At 46.7% G+C, this 21,719-nt stretch overlaps 1 protein-coding gene across 7 annotated transcripts in view; it reads right to left on the bottom strand.

Annotated features, from left to right (window-relative positions):
• The window catches only part of PLPP4 (phospholipid phosphatase 4), a 459,170-nt gene that overhangs the window by 120,218 nt on the left and 317,233 nt on the right, over nucleotides 1-21,719 (bottom strand). For 3 of the 7 annotated variants that reach the window (XM_060125667.1, XM_060125668.1, XM_060125669.1), the window contains exons 3-5: nucleotides 17,909-17,999; nucleotides 13,035-13,098; nucleotides 10,599-10,723 (exon numbers count right to left, since the gene is read on the bottom strand). The exons of 3 other annotated variants lie outside the window; for them this stretch is intronic. In XM_060125667.1, coding sequence (XP_059981650.1) covers nucleotides 10,599-10,723; nucleotides 13,035-13,098; nucleotides 17,909-17,999 — 280 coding nt within the window. The remainder of the gene's footprint in view (nucleotides 1-10,598; nucleotides 10,724-13,034; nucleotides 13,099-17,908; nucleotides 18,000-21,719) is intronic. One more of the 7 variants, XM_060125670.1, reaches the window with a different exon arrangement.

Raw genomic sequence — 21,719 nt, 5'->3', positions numbered from 1 at the left:
GATGGCCCCCAGGCCCAGTGGGAGGCATAAGGAAGCAAGTCTGGAATGAAATATGTGCTGTAGAGACCCTCATGGGAATAACGTATGTATGTTTATGAGCTCTACCCGAAAGGGAAAAGAAAACACGCTGGTTCTAAGGATATGCACACTAGATATGAATCTGCGAAAACACAAAGAAAGGACCTGGGGTGGTTCTGAACCCAAAAGATAATATTTCTATGGCAGGTGCCCCAGCTGAGCCTGAGTCCCACATCAGGACCGGAACAATTTCCAGAGAAGGGGATTGTGGAACACTGTTGTCTCATGATATCTATCTACCTACTTCCCTTCCTTCCTTCCTCCCATCTATCTATACCCCAAGAGATGTCCATTACAGAAGACATGTGGTCATTTGAATTTCTAGTTTTAGAACACGTCTAACATCCTAAATGACTTCTCGGCTTAAATTTGGAAGACTGAGTTAAAAGCCAATGCTTTGAAACAGTGATAAAAGGAACCCACACAAAACAGCTGCCTATCCAACAATTCAAGTCCATTCTATCACCACAGGCCAAGAACAAGATCTCTGATGGGCCTAGGGGCCTCACATCCACAAGAAGTCATTACATGAAATAGGAGGAGAGAGAATGAAGAGCATAGGACATCTCATAATGATAAAAGGGTCAAGATAACAAGCATATATAACAATCATAAATGTGTAAGTGCCTATAAAAAGAGCTCCAAAACATAAGAAGCAAAACCAGCAAAACAAAAAAGAGAAACAGACAAAATCTGTAATCATAGTTGAACATTATCAAACTCTACTCTCAACTGACAGAACGAGACAAAAAGAAGAAAAGAAAGAATCAAAAATCTCTGAATCACAACATCTTAACTTAATTGACACATATAGAATGCCACACCCGACAAATTCAGAGTATGTTTTCAGGTGTGAATGAAAGATCTGCCAAGATGAAGTATATACTAGGCTCTAAAACAGATCTCCACAAATTCCTGAAGACTGAAATTTTGTACAGTATGTTTTCTAGTCACAATAAAACTAAATTAAAAATTCGCAACACTGAAATAGCTGGAAAAGCCTTCAATATTTGGAAAGTAAAAAAATTCACTTCTAAATAACCCATAGATCAAAGAAGAAACCACAAGGGATGTTAGAAAATATTTTGAACATAATAACAATAAAAATACAATGTAACAAATTTTGTGGGATACAGCTAAAACAGGACTTAAGGGAAATTTATAGCTTTCAATGCTTACATTAGAAAGGAAATAAGACTTTAAAAACTATTATTTCAATTTCCAACTTAAGACTATGAGCAAATTGAACACAAACTAAAAACAAGGGAGCAGTGAAGATAAGACGCAAAGTCAACAAAGTAGTAAAGACACAAAAATAGAGAAAATAAAGACAAAAGTTGATTGTTTGAAAAGTTTAATAAAATTGATAAACTACGCATAAAGTTAATCAATAAAAAAAAGGAGAAAAAATACAAGTTACTATATCAGAAATGGAAGAGGGCCTATCACTACTGTTCTTTCTTAACAGACATCAAAAATTCAATAAAGGTGGGCTTCCCTGGTGGCGCAGTGGTTGAGAGTCCGCCTGCCGATGCAGGGGACACGGGTTCGTGCCCCGGTCCGGGAAGATCCCACATGCCGTGGAGCGGCTGGGCCCGTGAGCCATGGCCGCTGAGCCTGCGCGTCCAGAGCCTGTGCTCCGCAACGGGAGAGGCCACAGCAGTGAGAGGCCCGCGTACCGCAAAAAAAAAAAAAAAAAAAAAAAAATTCAATAAAGGAATATTATGAACACTTTTATACTAACAAATTCAACAATCTAGATGCATGTACAAACTAGTTTAAAAACATAATTTATCAAAACTGACATAAGGGAGTTCCACTTCCAGAATGGCTCTGTGGACCCCGCTCCCAAGCTAAACTAGAGAAAATTACTGAAAAAATAATTAAGTCTCTGCAAGTGGTCCTAAGAGCATCCAGCAAATGAAGAAACATTAATTTAAGAAGATATACTAAAACTCAGTAAGGACAGTGAGAATCTGTGGCATTTGAACCCTGATCCATTCTTCCTCCTTCCTTCCCAGCCTAGGGTGATGGAAAGTCCATTCCAGATGGGTACAGCCCAGAACACAGGGCTCCCTCTCCCTCTTTCCACAGCTTCTAGTCAAGGGCAATGTTATCTTGCTGGGAGAGACAGGCTGTTAGCACCTCCCAAGAAGACCAGAAGCTACTGTGCTCCCCTCTACCCAGTGCCCAAGTCCTAGGCATGAGCATCACTTAGAAAGAACCTGCCACTGTCCCTGTCTTCAGCCTCAGAGACAAGGTTCGGGGAGAGGCAGACCTTCAAATAGAGAGTTCTGGAGCTCTTCCCAAAGGGACTGACTTTATTGGAACTTGGTAAAGTTCAAGCCTAAGGGTACTCTCACAAACATTGTATGTAAGGTTGTGACGAAAAGCAATTAAAAGGAGAACAGTAACTTCACTGGAGATATGAACTAAATGGTAGGCCAGCTAGTTTACCAGCAAGAACCAGGGAAAGAAGAAGGGGATGTTCATCTTGGGGGGTGGACAAATCTCAAACATGACCTCAAAAACTATCCCTGAAAAGGAGCTTGAATTTAATTGGATGAGTCTGTGGAGGAATTTATGTCCCAGAGCATTGTTGAAAACAATAGAGCCGTCAATCAGTGGAACCCAGCACTGGGGTGTGGTCAGGGAAAATCACAGTCAAAGAGAACCCTACTAAAACCACTGTCACCCCAGGTGAGTGTGCACATGCCCAAAGGCATGCTCCACACGCCTCTGAGGAGCCACGTCACACTGAGGCTTCACACAGTAGGGTAAACAGGCTTCACTAAAATAACCCAACCAGTCACTAAACAAATAAATAAGCAAACAGCAAAAACAAGCCCCAGAATGAGGAATGATCAGTACCCACAACTGCTCCAATATATTACCCAAACTACCCAATGTCAAAAAACAACAAGAACAAAATTATGAGACATGCAAAGAAACAAGAAAGTCTTACCTGTACTCAGGAGGAGAAAGCTTACCGCCTGTAAGAGAAACCAAGAACACCATTCCCCACCAAGACAGTGTTGCCCCCAAGGGGACAAAAATTGGTTCTTGGGGAGATGAGAAAATCTTAGCTAGTACAATTGTTTGTGGTCCTCCAGAGGGCTACCGTACATAAACAGATATACAATCTACCTGTGGAATTACTATTTCATGGTAGAGAAGAGAAACTGGGCGGGGGGCGGGGGGAAGCCTATAAAATGAGGAAGGGTGATAATGAATAAAAGATTGAGGAACATCGTCCTACAAAGAGGTCTGATTCTTCTTAAAGCAATCATTGCCTCCAAGGGCTGGGCATGCCCAAAGAAGGTCTTTCCAGCATTCAGGGGAGTTTTCATTTGAACGATGAAAGAGCTGCAAAATAAGTGCAGTTGCTTCCCAGAACCTCGGAAACCGTCTTGGAAGTTTGAGATAAAGGACAATACAAAATTAGGAAGAAAGCCAGGAGAGGCTCTTGCCAAGTCTGATGCATCCCTTGACATGATGGTGAACCTGGAAGCTTTCACTTCTCAGTTAGAAGACAAACCACACCAATGGAACTGACCTCAGACAAATGACCAGCAATTTGTGCTGGTTGAACCAAGGACCCAAAGCAGCCCATGCCATTTTATACCATTTTTTAAAGAAGAAGCAGCTTCCCATCTACCAGCAAAAACCCTGGATAGCAATTTCATTTCATTAAATGATGCAAAACAAACAAATCCTGCAATGTCTTCTGCTCTCCTATTTCCTGTTTCTTTATGCAAAAGCCTGCCTAACCTCTCCAAAAACCAGCTGGTTTATAATAGTAAATATTCATGCTTGATGGAATTAAACCTGGCTGCTTAGTGCAGATGATATCTTATGATAATTTCTCAATCCAGAGTTACAACCCATTTAGATTTGTTCCACAAAAGCAAACTCCCAGACACTCAGCCTACAAAGACCCTTTGGTGTATGCACTCCACTCTCAAGGACTCCGTCATCAAAGTAACGCTGAGGTTGCATGAGAATCTTCTAACATATGGTGCCCCTGCAACTATTAGGTATTAGGGCATCATGATGGTATTTCTGAATTTAAAATGATAGGGGAAGGAAGGAACAATAGCGTGATGACTAATTTTATGTGTCAACTTGGCTAGGTCACAGTGCCCAGATGTTTGGTCAAACACCGGTCTGGAAGTTGCTTTGAAGATATTTTTTAGCTATGATGAGCGTTTACAATCCGTTGACTTTAAGTAAAGGAGCTCACCCTCCATGATGTAGGTGGGTCTCATCCAATCATTTAAAGGCCTTAGGAACAAAGACTGAGGTTTCCCAAGTGAGAAATTCTACCTCAAGGCTACAACAGAGAAATCCTACCCAAATTTCCAGTCTGCCGGCCTGCCTTACAAATTTCAGACGCGCCAGCCCTCACAATCTTGTGAGCCAGTTCCTTAAAATGATTCTTCCTCTCCCTCTCTCTCTATACATATACCCTATTGGTTCTGTTTCTCTGGAGAACCCTGACTAATGCAAATAGGGAAACAAATTCTATCTTAAATGGAGCTAGAAGCACCTCAACTGCACCCCACAATACATGAGGATGGGAAGCAGCTGGCAGAGTGGGGGAAAGGCGCACCTCCACGCCTGCGGACAGTGGCGCTGATGAGAAGCGCTAACTCACCAGGCAGGGCCCTGCAAAGCTTTGAACCGGTACCGCAGGAGGCAGGCGTGAGACGTGCGCTGGACAGCAAAGTAGCTGGAAAGTCCCCAGAGAGCGGTTAAACTCTCCAGGTCCCCACTCTATCCTCAAACCAGGGAGCTGTCACCTCCCCAACCTCTGAAGGAGGCAGAAGATTTAACCATTCAAGGCTCTGGGCTCGGAAAAAGCAGGCAAGTAGAAAACAGGGCTGAACAATCAGACCGAAAACAGGGCCTGAGGGAAGGTCTGCAAGGTGACCTGTGAGAAACCAAGTCCCTGGGCTTGGCTTCCAGAATGCCAGGTTCATGTACACCTGGCCAGAGACAGGGAAGGGGCATGCCTCCTCCAGGGAATGGAACGGCCTTTAAGTAAAGGCCAGATGCTAACACTCAGGGTCAACCAGTTCACTCCCCACCCACCCTTCAGTGAAGTCCACTTAATGGGCTCTGTCCAGTTAGCTTCAGTGCTCCCACGTTAAATAAGAACATCCAGCCAAAGCAGATATTTAAGGAAAGCGAGATACCAAAGAACATGCAGATGAAGAGAAGGTGAGAGCAGATGATACCTGCAGACAAAGAAGAAAGACACTGTACTTATGACAAAAGAACCCGACGTTATATTTTTTTTAAATCAGAGTTCAGGAAAGAGCTTTTGGGAATTAAGAATATAAAAATCATAATAAATTCAATAGAAGGGCTGGTAAATAAAATTTTTCAAATCTCCTAGAGAGATGAACAAAAAGACAAAGACAATAGGAAATAAAATTAAAAGATGAAATCAACTCAGGAGATTCAGTATCTGCCTAATACAGGATCCAGAGAAAAGAAATAGGGAATATAGAGGGAGGTACACAAAGTTACAAAATAAAAGGACCCATTGAGAGACCAGAACAGTAAATACAAAGAAAAAAGTCCCAGGAAGGCACATCATTGTGAAACTTCAGATGACCAGAGCTAAAGGCTCCTAAGAGGTTCCAGAGAGAGAAAGAGAAAAGCAAAATGAAAGCAGGGAATGTCATTGGGTCTCTCTGAAGCACACGGTAAACCAGAATCCCGCACAGAACTGATTTTCAACCTAGAATTCTACACTCAGCTAGAAAATAGAATAAAGGCACTTCAAACATAAATGACCCAAAACACCTAGCTCATGCGTACTCTCCTGGGAAATGACAGGAGAAAGAGCTTGTCCTGCAGAGGCTTTCCCTGTTCCCCAACTGGAATTCCCAGCTCCCCAATCCCAGAGCACTGTGTTAAAGCACCTTGTATTTGCCCTGGCCCCAAACAGCACATGGCCACGTCTGAGCATCCTGTACCCTCCCCAAGTGCAAGCCTGTACCTATAAAACACTAAGTACTCAAGAAGAATCTGTTAAATCGCCATGGGCCAGATACGCCTTGAAATTGTGTCTGTCATTTAAAGAATGCATCCCACAAGCACTGATTATCCCATAAATGCCCCCTTTTTGTACGATAATGGACTTGTTTTAAAATGAAACATCTATGTGCACAATTCAGGAGCACTGGTCTTGCTTTAGTAAAGCCTTTTTCTCAGACGTTAGTTTATTAGAGCAGTTTTAGGTTCACAGCAAATTTTAAAAGGTACAGAGACCTCCCATAGACTTCCAGCCCCTACACATACAACGCCTCCCTCATTAGCAACGTCCTCCAGCAGCTCTTGCAATGGATGAACCTACACTGACACATCATAATCATCTAACGTCCACGGTTTATATTAGGCTTCGGTCTCGGTGTTGTACATTCTATGTGTTTCAACAAATGTATCATGGCAGGCATCCACCATTACAGTGTCATACAGAGTAGTTTCACTGCCCTAAAAATCCTCTGTGTTCTGCCTATTCGTCCCTCCCCCACTGGGACCCCTGTGGTAATGCTTTTTAATACTATTTGTTTGGAGTATGGGCAACATGTTTGCAGTTCTGTGGGCCAGGTCTCTCTGCAGCTACTCAACTCTGCCATTGTAAAGTAAATGCCTCCATAAACAACACGTAAATGATGGGCATCTCTGTGCACCAGTAACACTTTTATTCACCAAACAGGCAGCCCACATGCTGTCATCTGCCAACACCTGGACACAGTATCACTTTATTCACTCCCACCATTTTATAGAAAAGAAGTTTCTTAATAGCTTGACTCGGCAATAATAAGGTTTTTTGGTTTTGTTTTTGTTTTCAATTTTTCTCTCTGAAATCTATCCTCTTTCTGGAAGTTGAAACAACACCCAATCAAAAGCTGAGATGGTATGCTGAAAGACAATCCCCTTTTCAGAACATCCCTGCTCTGAAGCCACACTGCCCTTCTCCACTTTAAACCCCAAGCTTCTCAAAACTCTGAAGGAAATCACTCGCTCTTGGAAACTGATCTCTGCGTTTCCAGCAAGCGCGGCTTAGGCTGCCTCACAGAGCAGGTCCCATGGCGTGGCTACCCCAGGGACGTGCCATTTGCTGAAAGTCTGGCACGTGAGCCCTTCAGGGCAGTGCCGTTGGACTGCTTACGGTAAACTGAGAACAAGATCTTTTGTTTCCAAAAGTAATCAACGTTTGTTCTTGCGTTCAAAGAAAACCAGTTGTTCTGCAGAACAACATGTGGACCTCAATGACCCTCCAGTCACCAATTACCCGTGAACAGAACAGAAGCAAACCCACGTTTACCTAGAATGGGGAGTTCGTCTCCGGAGATCCCTTGGTCTAGAGCCCCTGTGTCCACTCACCCAAATGCAACCCACGAAGTTGATTTTACTGAAGGGAGAAAGAGTGTGCATACAAAATGCGAGTCCACTGAGGTCACCCCCTCTGAGGCCTGCCACCCCTTCGAGGAGCAAAGAGTCACACCAACCACTAGGCTTCCTATCAGCTACAATAAGAGATCCAGAAAACAGCGCTGGTGGTTTTTCTAAGTGGACACGGCAGCTCCCTGCAAGGCAACCTCTGACCTGTCACAAAAGAGCAAGAGAGCAGATGAAAATACTCACCAAAGCCTAGAGACTGGGGAGGATTCTGTGTCTGGCAAGTAGTAAAAATCTGTAACATTATAAGTACATCTTAAGCAAAAGATAGTAATAGCCTCTGTCAAAACACTTGTCCAGCACAGATGGGACATCAGCCCCGCATTCGACAAGGCAGCTGGTGGGCAGACTTGTCAGGAAACGCATCTGACAGGGAGGGTGCGCCTCTGAAAGAAACACTTCTGTGGGGCCTGCCCTCTACTCTTTGTGGTCCAGCAGTCTTCTAGCTTGAGTTACTCACATAAGACCTGTTTCCCTCCCAAGTTCAAATGCAACAGTAGCTACGAAATTGTGCTGCAGTCCTCAGTTAACAGTTTGAAAGCCAGGATTAAGGTTTTCCCACAGGGTTTCACTTCTTACTGCTTATAATTTTTGAAGCCCCTTGAAGCTCAGCACCGAGTCTTTGGGAGAACAGAACATGTCTTAAAACCACAGAGAACTTGAGTGACCCCACAAGGATACGGATGCAGACCAGACAGAAGCGGACCCCAGGTGAATACCACCCCAGGTACCTCTGAACAATGCCGGCACAGGAATCCCTGGCAGTAAGGAGACAGGAGCTCAATGCTGCAGACCTTCCTCCAGCTGGCGCCCACACTGCCTCCGAAACAGACTCACTTAAAACAAAACATGACTTCAGAGAGGAAGAACAAACTCGGACAGGAAGTGAATCCAAATGGATGCGTGACCTTAAACAACGGGAGTGACTGGAGCACCCTACACCGTCATGCAGGCTGTGCCCCTGGCAGCGCTAACCTCAGAGGGCATTTTAGGAAGCATGCCCAGGAGTGTGCTTTCTCTCAGTCTCCCCCATGACTCCAAAGCCAATGTGTTCAATCTAAGGCTCCTTTTTCTTTTCTCAGGGCTGCTGTGACTAATTACCACAAACCTGGTGGCTGAAAATGAAAGAAATTTCTTCCCTCACAGTTCTGGGCCGGAAGTCTAAAATCAAGGTGTTGGCTGGGCCACGGTCCCTGTGAAGGCTCCAGGGGAGGCTCCTTCCCTGCCTCTTCCGGCTTCTGGTGGCTCCAGGTGCTCCCTGGCTTGTGGCTGCGCCACTGCAATCACTGCCTCTGCCTTCACGTGGCCTTCTTCCTTGCATCTCTAAGTCTCAATGTTCTTCTGCCTTTCTCTTATAGGGACATCTGTCATTGGACTTAGGGCCCACCCTAAAGCCAGGATGATCTCATCTCGAGATCCTTAACTTAATTACATCTGCAAAGACTTTTTCCCAAATAAGGTCACATTCACAGGTCCTGTGGGCTAGGACTTGGACATATCTTTTTGGGGGCCATTATTCAACCCACTAAAGTCTCCAGTAAACCAGAGGAGAAAATGAGTTATTTATTTAAATGCACGTGGGCTGTGAACACCCTGTTGTATTTAATCACCCAAAGCCCAAGACACTATCGTGTTAGAGGCTGGCATGAAGGTCGGCTAAGTGTCCTTGAACAAGTTGCTGAGTCCGTCTAAGCTTCACTGTCCCTGTACATAAAGTGGGGACAACCGGACCTGGCAGGGCTGTGGCACAGGCTGATGGAGATCCACTTAGAGGGCCGGGCACCTCTATATTGTTGACAGGCCCTAATCTCTAATGACTGAGCAAAATGCTCAACAACCACTCTGCAGGGAAGGCCGTCCAGTTATTCCCTGATCCAGCCACTATCAGGTGTGTATCGGGTACTTAGAAAACAGAGAAAAGATTAAGGTAACAGGCTCGCCAAAGCTAAACAACGATCAGACCTGTGGGGAATCAAGGACTCTGGGTCAGGAGAGCAGGCTGTCCTCTCCCAGGTGGTCACCTGTGGGCCTGGTTCCTCTCCAATGATCCCAGAATCACCAACCTAAATATAAAGCCTGCACTGCCCGTGGACTCCCCAGGACACGCGCTGTGTCTCACTTATCTTTGTGTCCCCAGCACCTATCACAGTCAGTGCCCGGCACCTAAGTCACTCAGTAAACACTGATGGAACGAATGAAGACACAAACCAGAACACTCTGGGAACCTCAGCCCTGAGACTAAATGATGCATGGATGACTGGGGTTTATTTGAAGCATGATACCAAGTACTTGACAGACACTGAATGGACTAAACAAGATAATGCACCTTTTTAACATCTGGGCCCGGCAGACGCCCCAGCAATGTCAGTGATGCCCATCTCTTATTTTAACCCTCACTCCAACCAATAGCGGAGGCCTTATTCCCACTTTACACAGCGGGAACTGAGGCACAGAGAGGTTAAGTCACAGAGCTAGGACCTGGCAGAGTCAGGATTTGTCACACTTTAAAGAGCTGTATGCTTTGCACTACACCACCCTGCACCTGATTCATGTTATTCTTTGCTTAAGGCTGGTCCCAGCTTACATACCCATAATCAGACTATATATTAGGGAGGGTGTATGTTCACATATATATATATACACACACATACATACTATATGTTGGTACACACACACACACACACACACACACTACCTTCACTGAAGGAGTAAACTAGAGAGAACACTGAGCTGAAAGGCATAAGGTCCCAGGGAACATGGTTAATTCCCTCGCACTGTCAAGTTCTGACTGGTACTGCCAAAGGGTAAAGAGTCACATGTTACACTCTGCCGAGTTCACAAAAGCAACATATACAATGTTTTGTAAACTCCAGAGCCTTGTCCTCAGGCTCATTATTTCCTATTAAATATCTTGTTTCTAAGCCAACCAGTGAAGAAAAGTGAACGGTGCTCGACCTTCGTGTATCAACTCTTTTCTCTCAACTCCCGAAGAAAGAGATGAGGAGACATGACCCAGGAATTAGTGGCGCAGCCACTGAACTTACAGGAGGAATGGATGCTGGGGAAGCTTTTGCGGCCCTCGGACACCAGATCGGGGTCACCTGTGCAGTGCATTTCCGAGTTCATCACTCCATCTGGAAAGCAGCGGTAAAAGAAATCGGGGCGAGGTCTACAAAAGACACCATGGACATTTTCAATATAAAACGCTGCCATCACAAACAAACCCCAAGCTAACCCCGCTGTCCCCTGCTGTCCTAGCTCCTCCTGCTGCCATCAACAGTGCAGCCCGCCCCACCCCAAAGACACTATGGGCTTAGGCAAAGCTCAGGCTTTGGGGTCAGAGAGATCTGGGCTGGAACTCCCACTCTGCCACTTACTAGTTTTATGACCTTGGGAAGGTCATGTAGCCATCCCCCACCACAGCCTCAGTTTCCACATCTGTAAAAAAGGGAGATCAATACCTACCCAAAGGTGAGGTCCTGCAGGTCAAGTGAGGTGACTTCCAGGAGCCACCTAAGCCCAGGGCCGGCGGAGTAGAGGGTAGTTCCTGCCTCTACCTATGGGTCCGCTACTCGGAGGCTGCTTCCAGGACCCAAGCCTCCAGGCTCCTCGTGGCCCTGTAGCTTGAATTTGGATGGCCAACTGCCTGCCCTTCCTTAAATAGCAGTCTCACTTAAGCTCACTGAGAGGACCTGGAAGCCCAGCTCCAAGATGCAGAGCACACGGCCGCCAGGTCGGCACCTGGTCCAGGTTGCGGGGGAGGCTCTACAGGGAGGCGGTTACAAGCCGGCCCCGAGGCCGAGCCTCCTGCCACAATCACGGATAACGTGTATTGAGTACGTACTGCATACCAGACCCAGCACTAAACACCGCCCATGGGTGCATGTTTTTTTTAATTTTATTTCCTTTTAAAATTTTTATTGGAGTATAGTTGCTTTGCAATGTTGTGTTAGTGTCTGCTATACAGTAAAGTGAATCAGTTACATGTATACATAGATTCCCCTCTTTTACATTTCTTTCCCAGTGAGGTCACCACAGAGCACTGAATAGAGCCCCCTGTGCTAAACGGTAGGTTCTCATTAGTTATCTATTTTATACATAGCGGTGTATATAAGTCAACCCCCACCTCCCAATTTGTCCCACCCCTCTTTCCCCCTTGGTAACCGAAAGTTTGCTCTCTACATCTGTGACTCTATGTGTCATACGATTCTTATGACAACCCTGGGGCAGGCCCTCGGACCTCCTTCATTTCACAGGTGCGAAAATGAAGGCTCAGAAAGATTACACTACTGCCCAAGGTCACACACAACCAGTAAGTGGCAAAGACAAGCTCTGAACCCCAGCAATTGGATTCTTGTGCCTACACAGCTCACCCCACGCTTGTCCACCTCACTCAAGTGTGGACTCTCACACAGATGTGTGATGGTGAATTACTTCACATTAATTCAACTAACCTTTGCCGAATGCCTGCCGTGGACAAGGTCTTGCTAGCACTGTAAACACAATCCCCCTTTTCTGTACGTACTGGGTTACAGTTCACACAGACTGACTCACTGGTCCTCCAGCTCTGGGATCTGGGCCCAATAACAATCTATCGGTATCTGTAACATATCAATTATCAGTAATCTATCAGAACTGCTGGCTTACTGTCTCTCCCCTATGTGGCTAGTGTTCCTCCAAGTGTGGCTATTCACCTACTGAACCAGAACCTCAGAGCAGACACGGCCTGGGAATCGGCATTTTATCAGGCCCCACAGCAACTCTAAGCCTGGAAAGTTGCAAGGACACTGCAGCCCCAAGCCACGCACTGCGCAATCTGTATCCCTCTTCTGCCCCCGCGATGCCTGGCCAGCACCACGCACCAAGTATTTACATGATCACGGATACTGAGGTTCCAAGAGGGGAACCAGCCTGTCCAAGGCCAACAGCCAGGCAGGGCCAAGGTCAGGTCCTGAATTCGGGTCTTTTGACGGTTCGTCTCTACAGAGATTAGCTCACTGCCAGAGCGGCTGAGGGAGGAGGCAAGATAAATGGACAAGAGAAATCACTTCCCAGGGGAGTAAGAGAAATGGGCCATGAGCCAAAGCTCAAATGCCAATCCAGATTTCTTATTCCAAAGAGAACGATAAAGAAGAAAGCTTATTTATTTTTTGGAGGCCCAAACTGGCAAGTGAGTGGGTGTCTGGTGAGGCCCTGGAACATCAGTGGATGGACCAGAGATGCCAGCAGTGGGCTTTGGTCCACAAGAAAGTATAGTCAGTGGATACCGCTTTACTATTGATGCCCTGCTTTCTGAAATACTGAGTTCGTAATTCAAAGGAGAGGAAAGATCTGTGCTGAGGACAGAAATCTCAGAAGGACAATAACTTAAGGGAAAACCAGAAGAGCTCAAATTTGTCCCATCCAGTGTCCTGCGGCCAAGGCTCCTACATAGAAAACCCTGAGAATCAGTCACTATTTGTTTCTTTTTTGGAACTTACCTTCCCACTATTAATTTAATAGTGTTTGTGCAGACTCCATTCAAAGCAAGAGCCAAGGACACGGCTACAAAACAAAACCAACAGACAGAAAAATAACCAGCGGGCTCGCAAATCAAAACCATCATCATCGTCGTTATCATCATCGTCACCATCACCTCTGTTCCATCATACTACTGTTTAATTTATGACCACAGAAATATGAGCGAATACTCTGAAAAAGGGAGGCAAGTTTGAGCAGCTAAAGGAAAATGTAATTAGAACAGGACTTTGGAGAGTGACTCATAAAATTCCAAGCCCCTGTGACATGAAATTGATCTCTCCTCCTTGAATGAAATTTTCAATATCACTGAGAAGCCCATCTATCATGTTCTGGCCTGATAGGAACAGATTTAATAGGACAGCATGTAGAATCCCTTTTACCGGTAGCAAGAAACATAACTTTTTTATTTCCTTCTGGCAATCTTCTCAGACACAATTCTAATCAGAGCAGCTGCTGGAATCCTACTGCAAGTAGGATGTGCCCACTCAGCCATCACCTCCTTGTTGACCCGCGTCTCCTGCTGACGGCTCTCCACTTGTTATCAAACAAATCACCGTTTCCGAGAAGGTGAAGTGTCCCCAAAACCTCGTTCCCTTTTGAAAAGATTTGCCCAGGTGGTGCTTCCTGCCACCTAAAACAGTAGGCATTTCTGGATTACATCCTTTAAAAATAGGCAGCACAGGGACTTTCTCCCAGCAGCTTGGAAGGACTTTGCTGGATGAAGCACAGATCGTCCAAAGGGTGCAGATGAAATGAGTCATGGAGCTTTCCCTGCAAGGACCCTGCACCTCTCTCCTGTGTTTATCAAGACTGCACAAAAGGCAAGTCAATGCGATGGAAGGCCAAATGCTTTGCATAAGCAATAAAAACCTATTGATGCCCCGTTCCATTCCTTTGTTGAATAATAAAGCATATGAGTTACGATTTCCCTTTGGCAAGTATTAACTGTTCAATACTAGCTGAGATTTACATAAGAAAATAGCAGCGGAGGGCCATTTTCGGAAAGGAGCTGCCTGGAGCAATTCATGGTCATCAAGGGAGACAAATGTGTTATTCTACAAACGGAAAGTACTGTGAACCGTCAACAGTCACCAAGGGCACAGGCCACTGAAGTGGAGACAGAACCCATCTGCTTTTAACAAGTCATGGGAAGCAAAGAGAACGGGAGGGACCAGTTCAAATGAACACCTTTGTCAAAGGGAAACTAATCTCCTAAGTGCGGGATGGGCAGCAGTGCCATATCTGACTGTGGCAGCAAAGGAGGGATGGGCCACCGGGGTGGAGAGCAGAGCATGCGTCAGCAGTGCGGCACCACCTTTAAAGTACCGAGCACGCAACTGGGGTATATAAACTGGAAGCAAGAGTTGGGGGACGGGACTTGGAGAGATATGGTTACATTCTGCACGCACAGACCCTTCCTTCCTAAAACGCTGGCTTCCCTTCTTTCTCACAAGCTCACAGCACTGCTGAGAGGTCTCCTTTGCAGAGAGGAGGGAAAATTCCCTGGGCCATCTTCACTGCAGAATCCTCCCACAGCTACGACAATTAACAGGCTGTGAAATAGCCCTGAGATGACAGGGGCTTTTCTTCTCAAGGCTAGTCCAGCGGGCTCACTGTTGTGTTTTCCCAGAGGGGCCAGACTCCCTCGTATCCTGGTCCTAGCATGGCCTCTGCACAGAGAAGGTCTCTGGGAACAAGCGTCACTAGCTGATCTCCCAATGCCCTTGGGGAACTTCAGAGACTGCTACATCAGTCCAGAAACACCATACAAATCCTCAACCTCTGCACCGGCTGGATTTACTGGAGCACAGAGCAGTTCTCTGCAAAGCTTCAAGTAGCTGAGCTAGAAAATGTGTGGATGTGATATAAGCACCAACAGCTGGCAGCTTCACTCTCTGATCCAAAAGCCTGAAGGAGACAGAAGAGAGTGGGGATCTGCAACGACAGTACTTAGGGTGGGAGTCATTGCAGCCTTCCGGAAGTGAAATGAACTGATTATTATGTTCATCTGAATAGCACAACCCCCAGGGGGACCAAGATAGGGGACCTCTCACTGATACCAGAGGGAAGGCTGGGCTGAGATTAGATGTGTGACAGGCTGGCCAAGTGGGAAATGAATGGCGCCAATCATGGGGGCAGGGGGTGGCTTGTTGATTAACAATAACCCAGCGGGCCTGGTTCCTAAGGGCTGTGTTTACAGCATCCCACAGCACTGCGGGCTTGAGAGAAGAGTCAGAAAGACAAGCCAGACTGTGTCTGATAAAGAAATTCAAAGCAGTGTGTCATGTGAGTTGGCCTGCAAGTGGCCTATGTGGAGGGCACTCCTGCTTATAGGCACCCCAGAGGATTAAGAGGGGCTTTTGTTGTTGTTACTTTTGTTGTTGGGAATTCAGCACCACAGTCCTTCCAAAACAGCGTTCTCCAATTTACAGACCTGGCTGTTCCGCAGCCAGATCCCTTAGAGCCCGATGCTGGGCGGGGCAGGCCTCACTTGTCCAAGAGCAGATGCACAAGGGGGGCTGCTGTGGACAGGCGGATCAGGGGAGCTCTGGGGGTTCGGGTGTGCTGAAGATGCCTGGGTAAAGAAGGGACCTCAGCACTAAACCACCCTCACTGAGAAAGTCCTGCATCCCAGGTAACGGTGGAAAAGCTACACCTAGTTTTCTGTCCTTGGTTTTTAAAGATCACTCTCCCCACCCCCTACTTCCAAGGCTTCCTAAAAGCAGCAATTTAAAACAAACTGTGTACAATGGGAGATTCTTCATCATTTTTACAAGGCAGGCTCTCATTTATCTAGGCACACAGAACATCCAATAACTCCGCCTTCTCTGTTAACATATAGGAGGCCGGGTATGGGGTGCAATTTTGAGATGTCATCCTAAGGGAGATTTAGCAGAGAATGAAAGGTCTAGGGAAAGTAACTGTAAGCTACTCACTGCCATAACAACAGCCCAGCTCCAAGAGCGGGCAGTAAATTATAACCATAACCATGAAAGACAGTTCCTACCCACAGTCACATATCTCGGGACTCCGCGTCAAGGGAGCGACTAGAATGACAAGTGAAGCAGAGGGATTTCCAGGTCAACTGAGAGGGCTCCTAAAGGGACGTTTGGGGGACCACAGTGATATCTGTCCAGGTGCTCGAGCCCCATGTGGGAGGGCACCTACGCCCTTCCTGGAAAACCGGACCTTTCCACCACCTCAGCTGAGGAGACAGAGACCATGTGACGACCAAAGCATCAACCCGCACTTAAGCAGCCGGGGGTACACACCTGACTTCAGGGAAGGCATCCACAGGCTGGCCAGAGACTCGGGACTTTTGCGTCCAGGCTTTTTGAGAAATGAGTCGAGCCAGAGTCTCCACCTGGGGAAGTCTAGACCACGAGATGCAGTGAAACTTCGAGGTGGCACTGGAGCTGAACGGTCACACAGGGGTGGGCCAGGGGCACCCACCACTGCGAGCCCAAACCTCACACAGAGCAAAGGTGCAGGCAGCAGAAACGACGTCCAGACAGGAGACTGAGGCAGGGAGTGAGAGGAGAGGAAGGGCACATCGCAGAGAGGAGGGGCCGTGAGGTGGCAGGGGCGCCTCCACCCCTCGTGGCCTGGATACCAATTCTGTCCCCACGAGGCTCCTCTGTCCTTCTGCTCCCTATTCCTGGATGTCTGTGAGATTGCTTGTTATAGCCCTGTAAGCAAACCTCTAACTTATTTGATGTAATTTCAGAGGAATTCTGTTCTTTTCAACTAGACAGAGCCTAACCAAAGCCTGATTATGTAAGAATGTTCCCTGTCGCTTTACTGCTCTGCATTCCCTAGATCTCACCCTCACCCTCCTTCCCTTACAAAGAACAAGGGAGACCATGTTTCGCTACATTTTCATTTCCTCAAAGCTCAGTAATTAACAAATATAACCTTTACTTAAGAATCTCATATTTCCAGATTTGCTACCTAACTGAATGGTGAGCCTATACAACACACCAACAAACACAATGTGTGTGACGGACGGGTTGGGTAAATTTAACGTGTCATGTCAAAAAATAAACCTAATTCAGTTTTCCCAACCATCAAAAAGCTAAAAACCTGGCCTCCAGGTGGTTTATTTTGGTTGCTAAACAAGCCAAATAGTTTTGCTTTCTCTTAATGCTGTCATTTACTCAGTCTTTTGATTAAGTTGCAGATCAGAAAAAACATGGGTTTAACCCTAAAAATGTCAGACTCATGTCACATGCAGATATGGCTCAGCTTGGGGAGAACTGATAACAATGGTGTTATAATCAATGGCAAAGATTGGAGCATTCTTTACATAATAATAGTTGATTAACTGCCCAAATGTCCCCAAACTGAAGAAGAGTTATGGAGTTTGTTTCCAGTTTATATTATATTTTACATCTGCTTTTGCACATTTTTGCCTCTAGCCAATGGTGATTGGTCAAGGAATCTGTGGTTGACTTTTGAATTGCCCTTAAATATGGGCCTATTAGCACAAATGTGGGGTTGGACAGTCAGTGGTGACAAAGTTTCAGATTCACTTTCCCTTACAGCCAAGAGCTGCCCTTCTGGTGTGCCGGGGAAGCACAGAGCTCTGATGGGGAGTCTGACACTCACTTTCAGCACAAGGGACAGCGGCAATGGGCTGACCCTGAAGACAGGGTACTTAAACCACCCGTGCACGGGTTCTTCTTAGGGGTAAAAGTTTACCTTGTCATGTGTTTCCAAACTTAATTTGACGGAGAGAAAAGTCAGCTGGATGCAACTGAGACTTTCAAAATCTAGCGACCTAAATAATTAAGTTCAGCCCCATCCCTTAAAGCAGGAACTGTGAATACTCTACCTAGGAAGGCTTCCTTAATTTCAGTCTTGTCTGTTCGCCGGATAATTTTCACCACACAAATAACAGCCAGGGGTGTGAGGAAAGAAATTGCCTGGAAGAAATAACAAAGAATCCCTTATGAGGACAGCAGTTTGCTATCAGAGGGCTGATTGATAACTAGTTCCAGTGAGCTTCGTTTAGACTCACTAGTTGAATGATCTTACTGAACTCCTGACCTCAAACGAAGAAGGATTTATATCTATACTTAGAGACTCCACAGACTTGAAAAATCAGAGGCCTGATTATGGGTTATAACTGATTTGTAATTGCTGGGAGCCACGTTTTAAGTGGTGGCTTTTTTTTTTTCAGTACGTGGGCCTCTCACTGTTGTGGCCTCTCCCGTTGCGGAGCACAGGCTCTGGACGCGCAGGCTCAGCGGCATGGCTCACGGGCCCAGCCGCTCCGCAGCATGCGGGATCCTCCCGGACCGGGGCACGAACCCGCGTCCCCTCCATCGGCAGGCGGACTCTCAACCACTGCGCCACCAGGGAAGCCCCAAGTGGTGGCTTTTTAAACAGAAAAGGCCAGTCCATAATTATACTGACTCATCTTTGCCAGTAATCCTCCTCCCGTCTCCCCTGCAGAGGCGCGGAAGGACCCTTGGCCTCCATCCTCGGCACCCTGGCAACATGGGAGCACACGGGACTTGCTTAGAGTCGCCTGATTCATTCCCCTTTGGTGTTCTTTCGTCGAATATTCATTTCCACTGCAAAGCAGAGGTTAGTCCTTTTCCATGAAGTCTCTCCTCTTCCCTTCCTCCACCCCCTTTCTTCCCCTGGACCAAAGCACTTGGGAGTGCAGTAAGCGCTTAATGAACCAAGCTGGTGGGATTCAGATGCAAGCGACACTCACTACTGAACCTTCTATGAGGCAGGAACTATGTTTGGGTACTGTCAGGTACTGGAGTCTCTTAAATCCTCACGCTCGCTTTGTGACAACTCCTTGCCAGGCTTAGGGACTACATGATGTGCCCAAGGACACACAGCTGGTGAGTAGCAAGGCCAAGCTTTGGAGGTCAGGTTTTCTGCCTCTCATGTCTAATCTTTAGTCAGCATTCTATAATTAGTACATTGTTTTCAACATTCCAACAATCCAAAAAAAGGTATTTATGTTATTTCCTTATGATTATAACGTCTCAGGATAACAATCAAAAGGGATTAAATATCTCACAAATCTACAGTTGGCTCACAGATGGTGGTGGGAGCGGTGAGGTGTGCCACTATCAACCAAACAGCATTCCCACTTTGGGAAATCTCCACCTGGGCTCTGATCGGTGTCACTCTTTGGAGAGGGGCCTTCCAAGACTAACGCATGGCTAGAAGATACTCTCCTTTTTTAAAAAACAGAATTCATCCAAATGCACAGTCTTTCAAAATAATTTCGGAGGCCCTGCACACTTGCTACAGCCAGACTGCCAGAGCTCAAAGCATCTTGGGAGCTCCTCTTTGGGAGCTGTCTTCAGAGCCAGTTCCTGAGACGTGAAAACGCTTCTCCTTACTGGCTGGTTTCTTTCTGAGCACAAATGGTAGCAACCGGCTTGATGAGCCTCCTTATCGGCAGTGGCCCCGAATGACTTGGCTATTAAAACGCCACATCAGCAAGTCCTATCACCACGGAGGGTGTTCAGAAGAGACTGTGACACAGCTCTAAGAGAAGATTCAGAACTGAAGCAGGGGATTTCCCCAGGGGCGACTCAAAAAGGCCACACTCGCTTGTGAGTTAAGAACAAGCATGCTGTGTAACAAGCATCTCAAATGATGCTGGGGACTGAGAAACACTGCATCAGTTTTGACTCACACATTCAGTGTTTAGAGAGCAATGGCTGAAGTCCCTGCTTACGTAAGTCCGAAGTTACGGTCGAGGTCAAAGAAGTCCTGAGCTTTCTGTTTCCTCTCCCTTTGGGCACCAGAGACCAGCTACCACCCCAAACAGGAGAAAGCAGCTCACTGAACAGTGAACAGAGCTGCAATGACCCCACCCACAGTCACACCTTAAAGATGAGAACGGAGAACCGAAGGAAACACCGTAGGACAACCCGAGCTGGCATGGTCTGAGGTTACACAGAAATGGAACCGCAGAGAAAATATGCATCGGAAGACTTTCCCTCCAAGGCTCCAGAGGCTGCCTACAGGAGATGATCCCGAGCAGGACTGTGGTGACCAAACAGGAGATGGGGCGCCGTGTGGGAGACCGCGGCTCCAAGCCCGGGAGTCGGAGCCGGGGAAGGCATCAGAGCTGCCCGGTGGCTCCAAGCTCACAGCTTCAAGGCCAAGGGGGTCCCTCTTAGCACTGCTCGCTGCCTTAGCTCTCCCGCTCTTAATTACATCCCCATCCAGACTTGCCCAACCAGACAGCACTTTAACTCTCCTAGGGAGATGCACGTTGGTCTGTCTCCTAGAACCAAGGACAAACTGCTTCCTGGGCCAAGGCTAAGCACCAGGAGGGCCCAGGGCTTCCCATCTCACGAGCTTCGCAGGTGAGGAATTGCAGCCACCAGGCTAGGGTCCCAGCCCCCGCCCAGGCGGCCGCAACAGAAATGTCTGCACGTGACTGTCAGGGGTCTTTCTCTGCTCCTCTCATGCTAACGACATCTGGGTTCTGGTCTCGCTCCTTCTTCCTGGAACATATCTGCCGTATCCTTGGGCAGCGCAGTCCTCAGATCAGGACAGAGACTTACTTACATTTACCACCTGCTGCCCCCAACTTTTTATAACTCCCTTTCAACCAGAAGTTGGAATTAAGAGATGAGCCCCAGAAGCCAACACGTTAGGAAAACAACTTCCTCCGGGGCAAAAGCACCTCTGAACCGAGTGAAAGAATGAAGAAAAAAGAAGCACCCCACTTTCACTCAGCAAACCGGACTGAGTTAAACCGATGCCTGTCCCTTCCACGTTCTGACAAACGCCTTTAGAAGGCACTGTTCTGCTGCCCAAGCCCATGGAGGAGATGAAGATGGACACAGAGACACAGGGGTGGGAGTGGTTACTTCTACCTCCAAACAGGTGTGGAGATGGAGCACAGAAAGGGACAGGCAAAATTTCCCCTGGGATTGTTTCCCTTAGATTAATGTTTCCATGGCTTAAAAAAATTGGAAAATCCTGGGAATGGCCCAGTGGGAAGACAGTTAATCGTCTGTGCTTATTAAATGGGACCTGAGAGAGACCAGGACAATGAACTCCAGCCACTCACTGCTTCAGGATGCAGGGAGCATACTGACCCCTTCTCTGTGCTTGAGTTTTCCCCACTAGTTATGAGAAAAGGGCTGCTCTTCTGAAAACTCACTAATGACATGTTCCGAAAACTCACTAATGACATGGTCTGCTACAGGCACTTCGGTAAATTAACTCATTCAATCCTCACAACAACCCTAGGAAGCAGGCTCCTTACTTAATGGATAGAAAACTAAGGCACAGAGAGGTTAAACAACCTGCTAAAAGTCACACAGCTAATAAGTGGTAAAGTGGGAATTTGCACTCAGTCTGTTTAAATCAAGCTCTGTGCTTCTAACCCGTGCTGTAGCAGTTCTCACCTCAGAAGCAAGAAGCATTAATAAAGCATGGTAAACACCTTTACTCTGGAGCTGGAGAAGGAAAGAATGGGGCTTGTTTCCAGGAACATGGATAAGTCATAGAAGTGTTAGTGGCAGCTGTCATGGATTAAGCACCTACTGTGTATTAGGGCCTTTCCACACATTGTCTAATCCTCTAGCTACTCCGTTAGGGGAAACATCCTCCTTGCACAGAAAACAAAACTGGAACTCAGGGAGATAAGG

Source organism: Lagenorhynchus albirostris, chromosome 16 (genome assembly GCF_949774975.1).
Source record: "Lagenorhynchus albirostris chromosome 16, mLagAlb1.1, whole genome shotgun sequence".
NCBI classification, from domain to species: Eukaryota; Metazoa; Chordata; class Mammalia; order Artiodactyla; family Delphinidae; genus Lagenorhynchus; species Lagenorhynchus albirostris.
The sequence above is the reverse complement of the archived record's forward strand: the minus strand, read 5'-3'. Positions and strand labels throughout refer to the sequence as shown.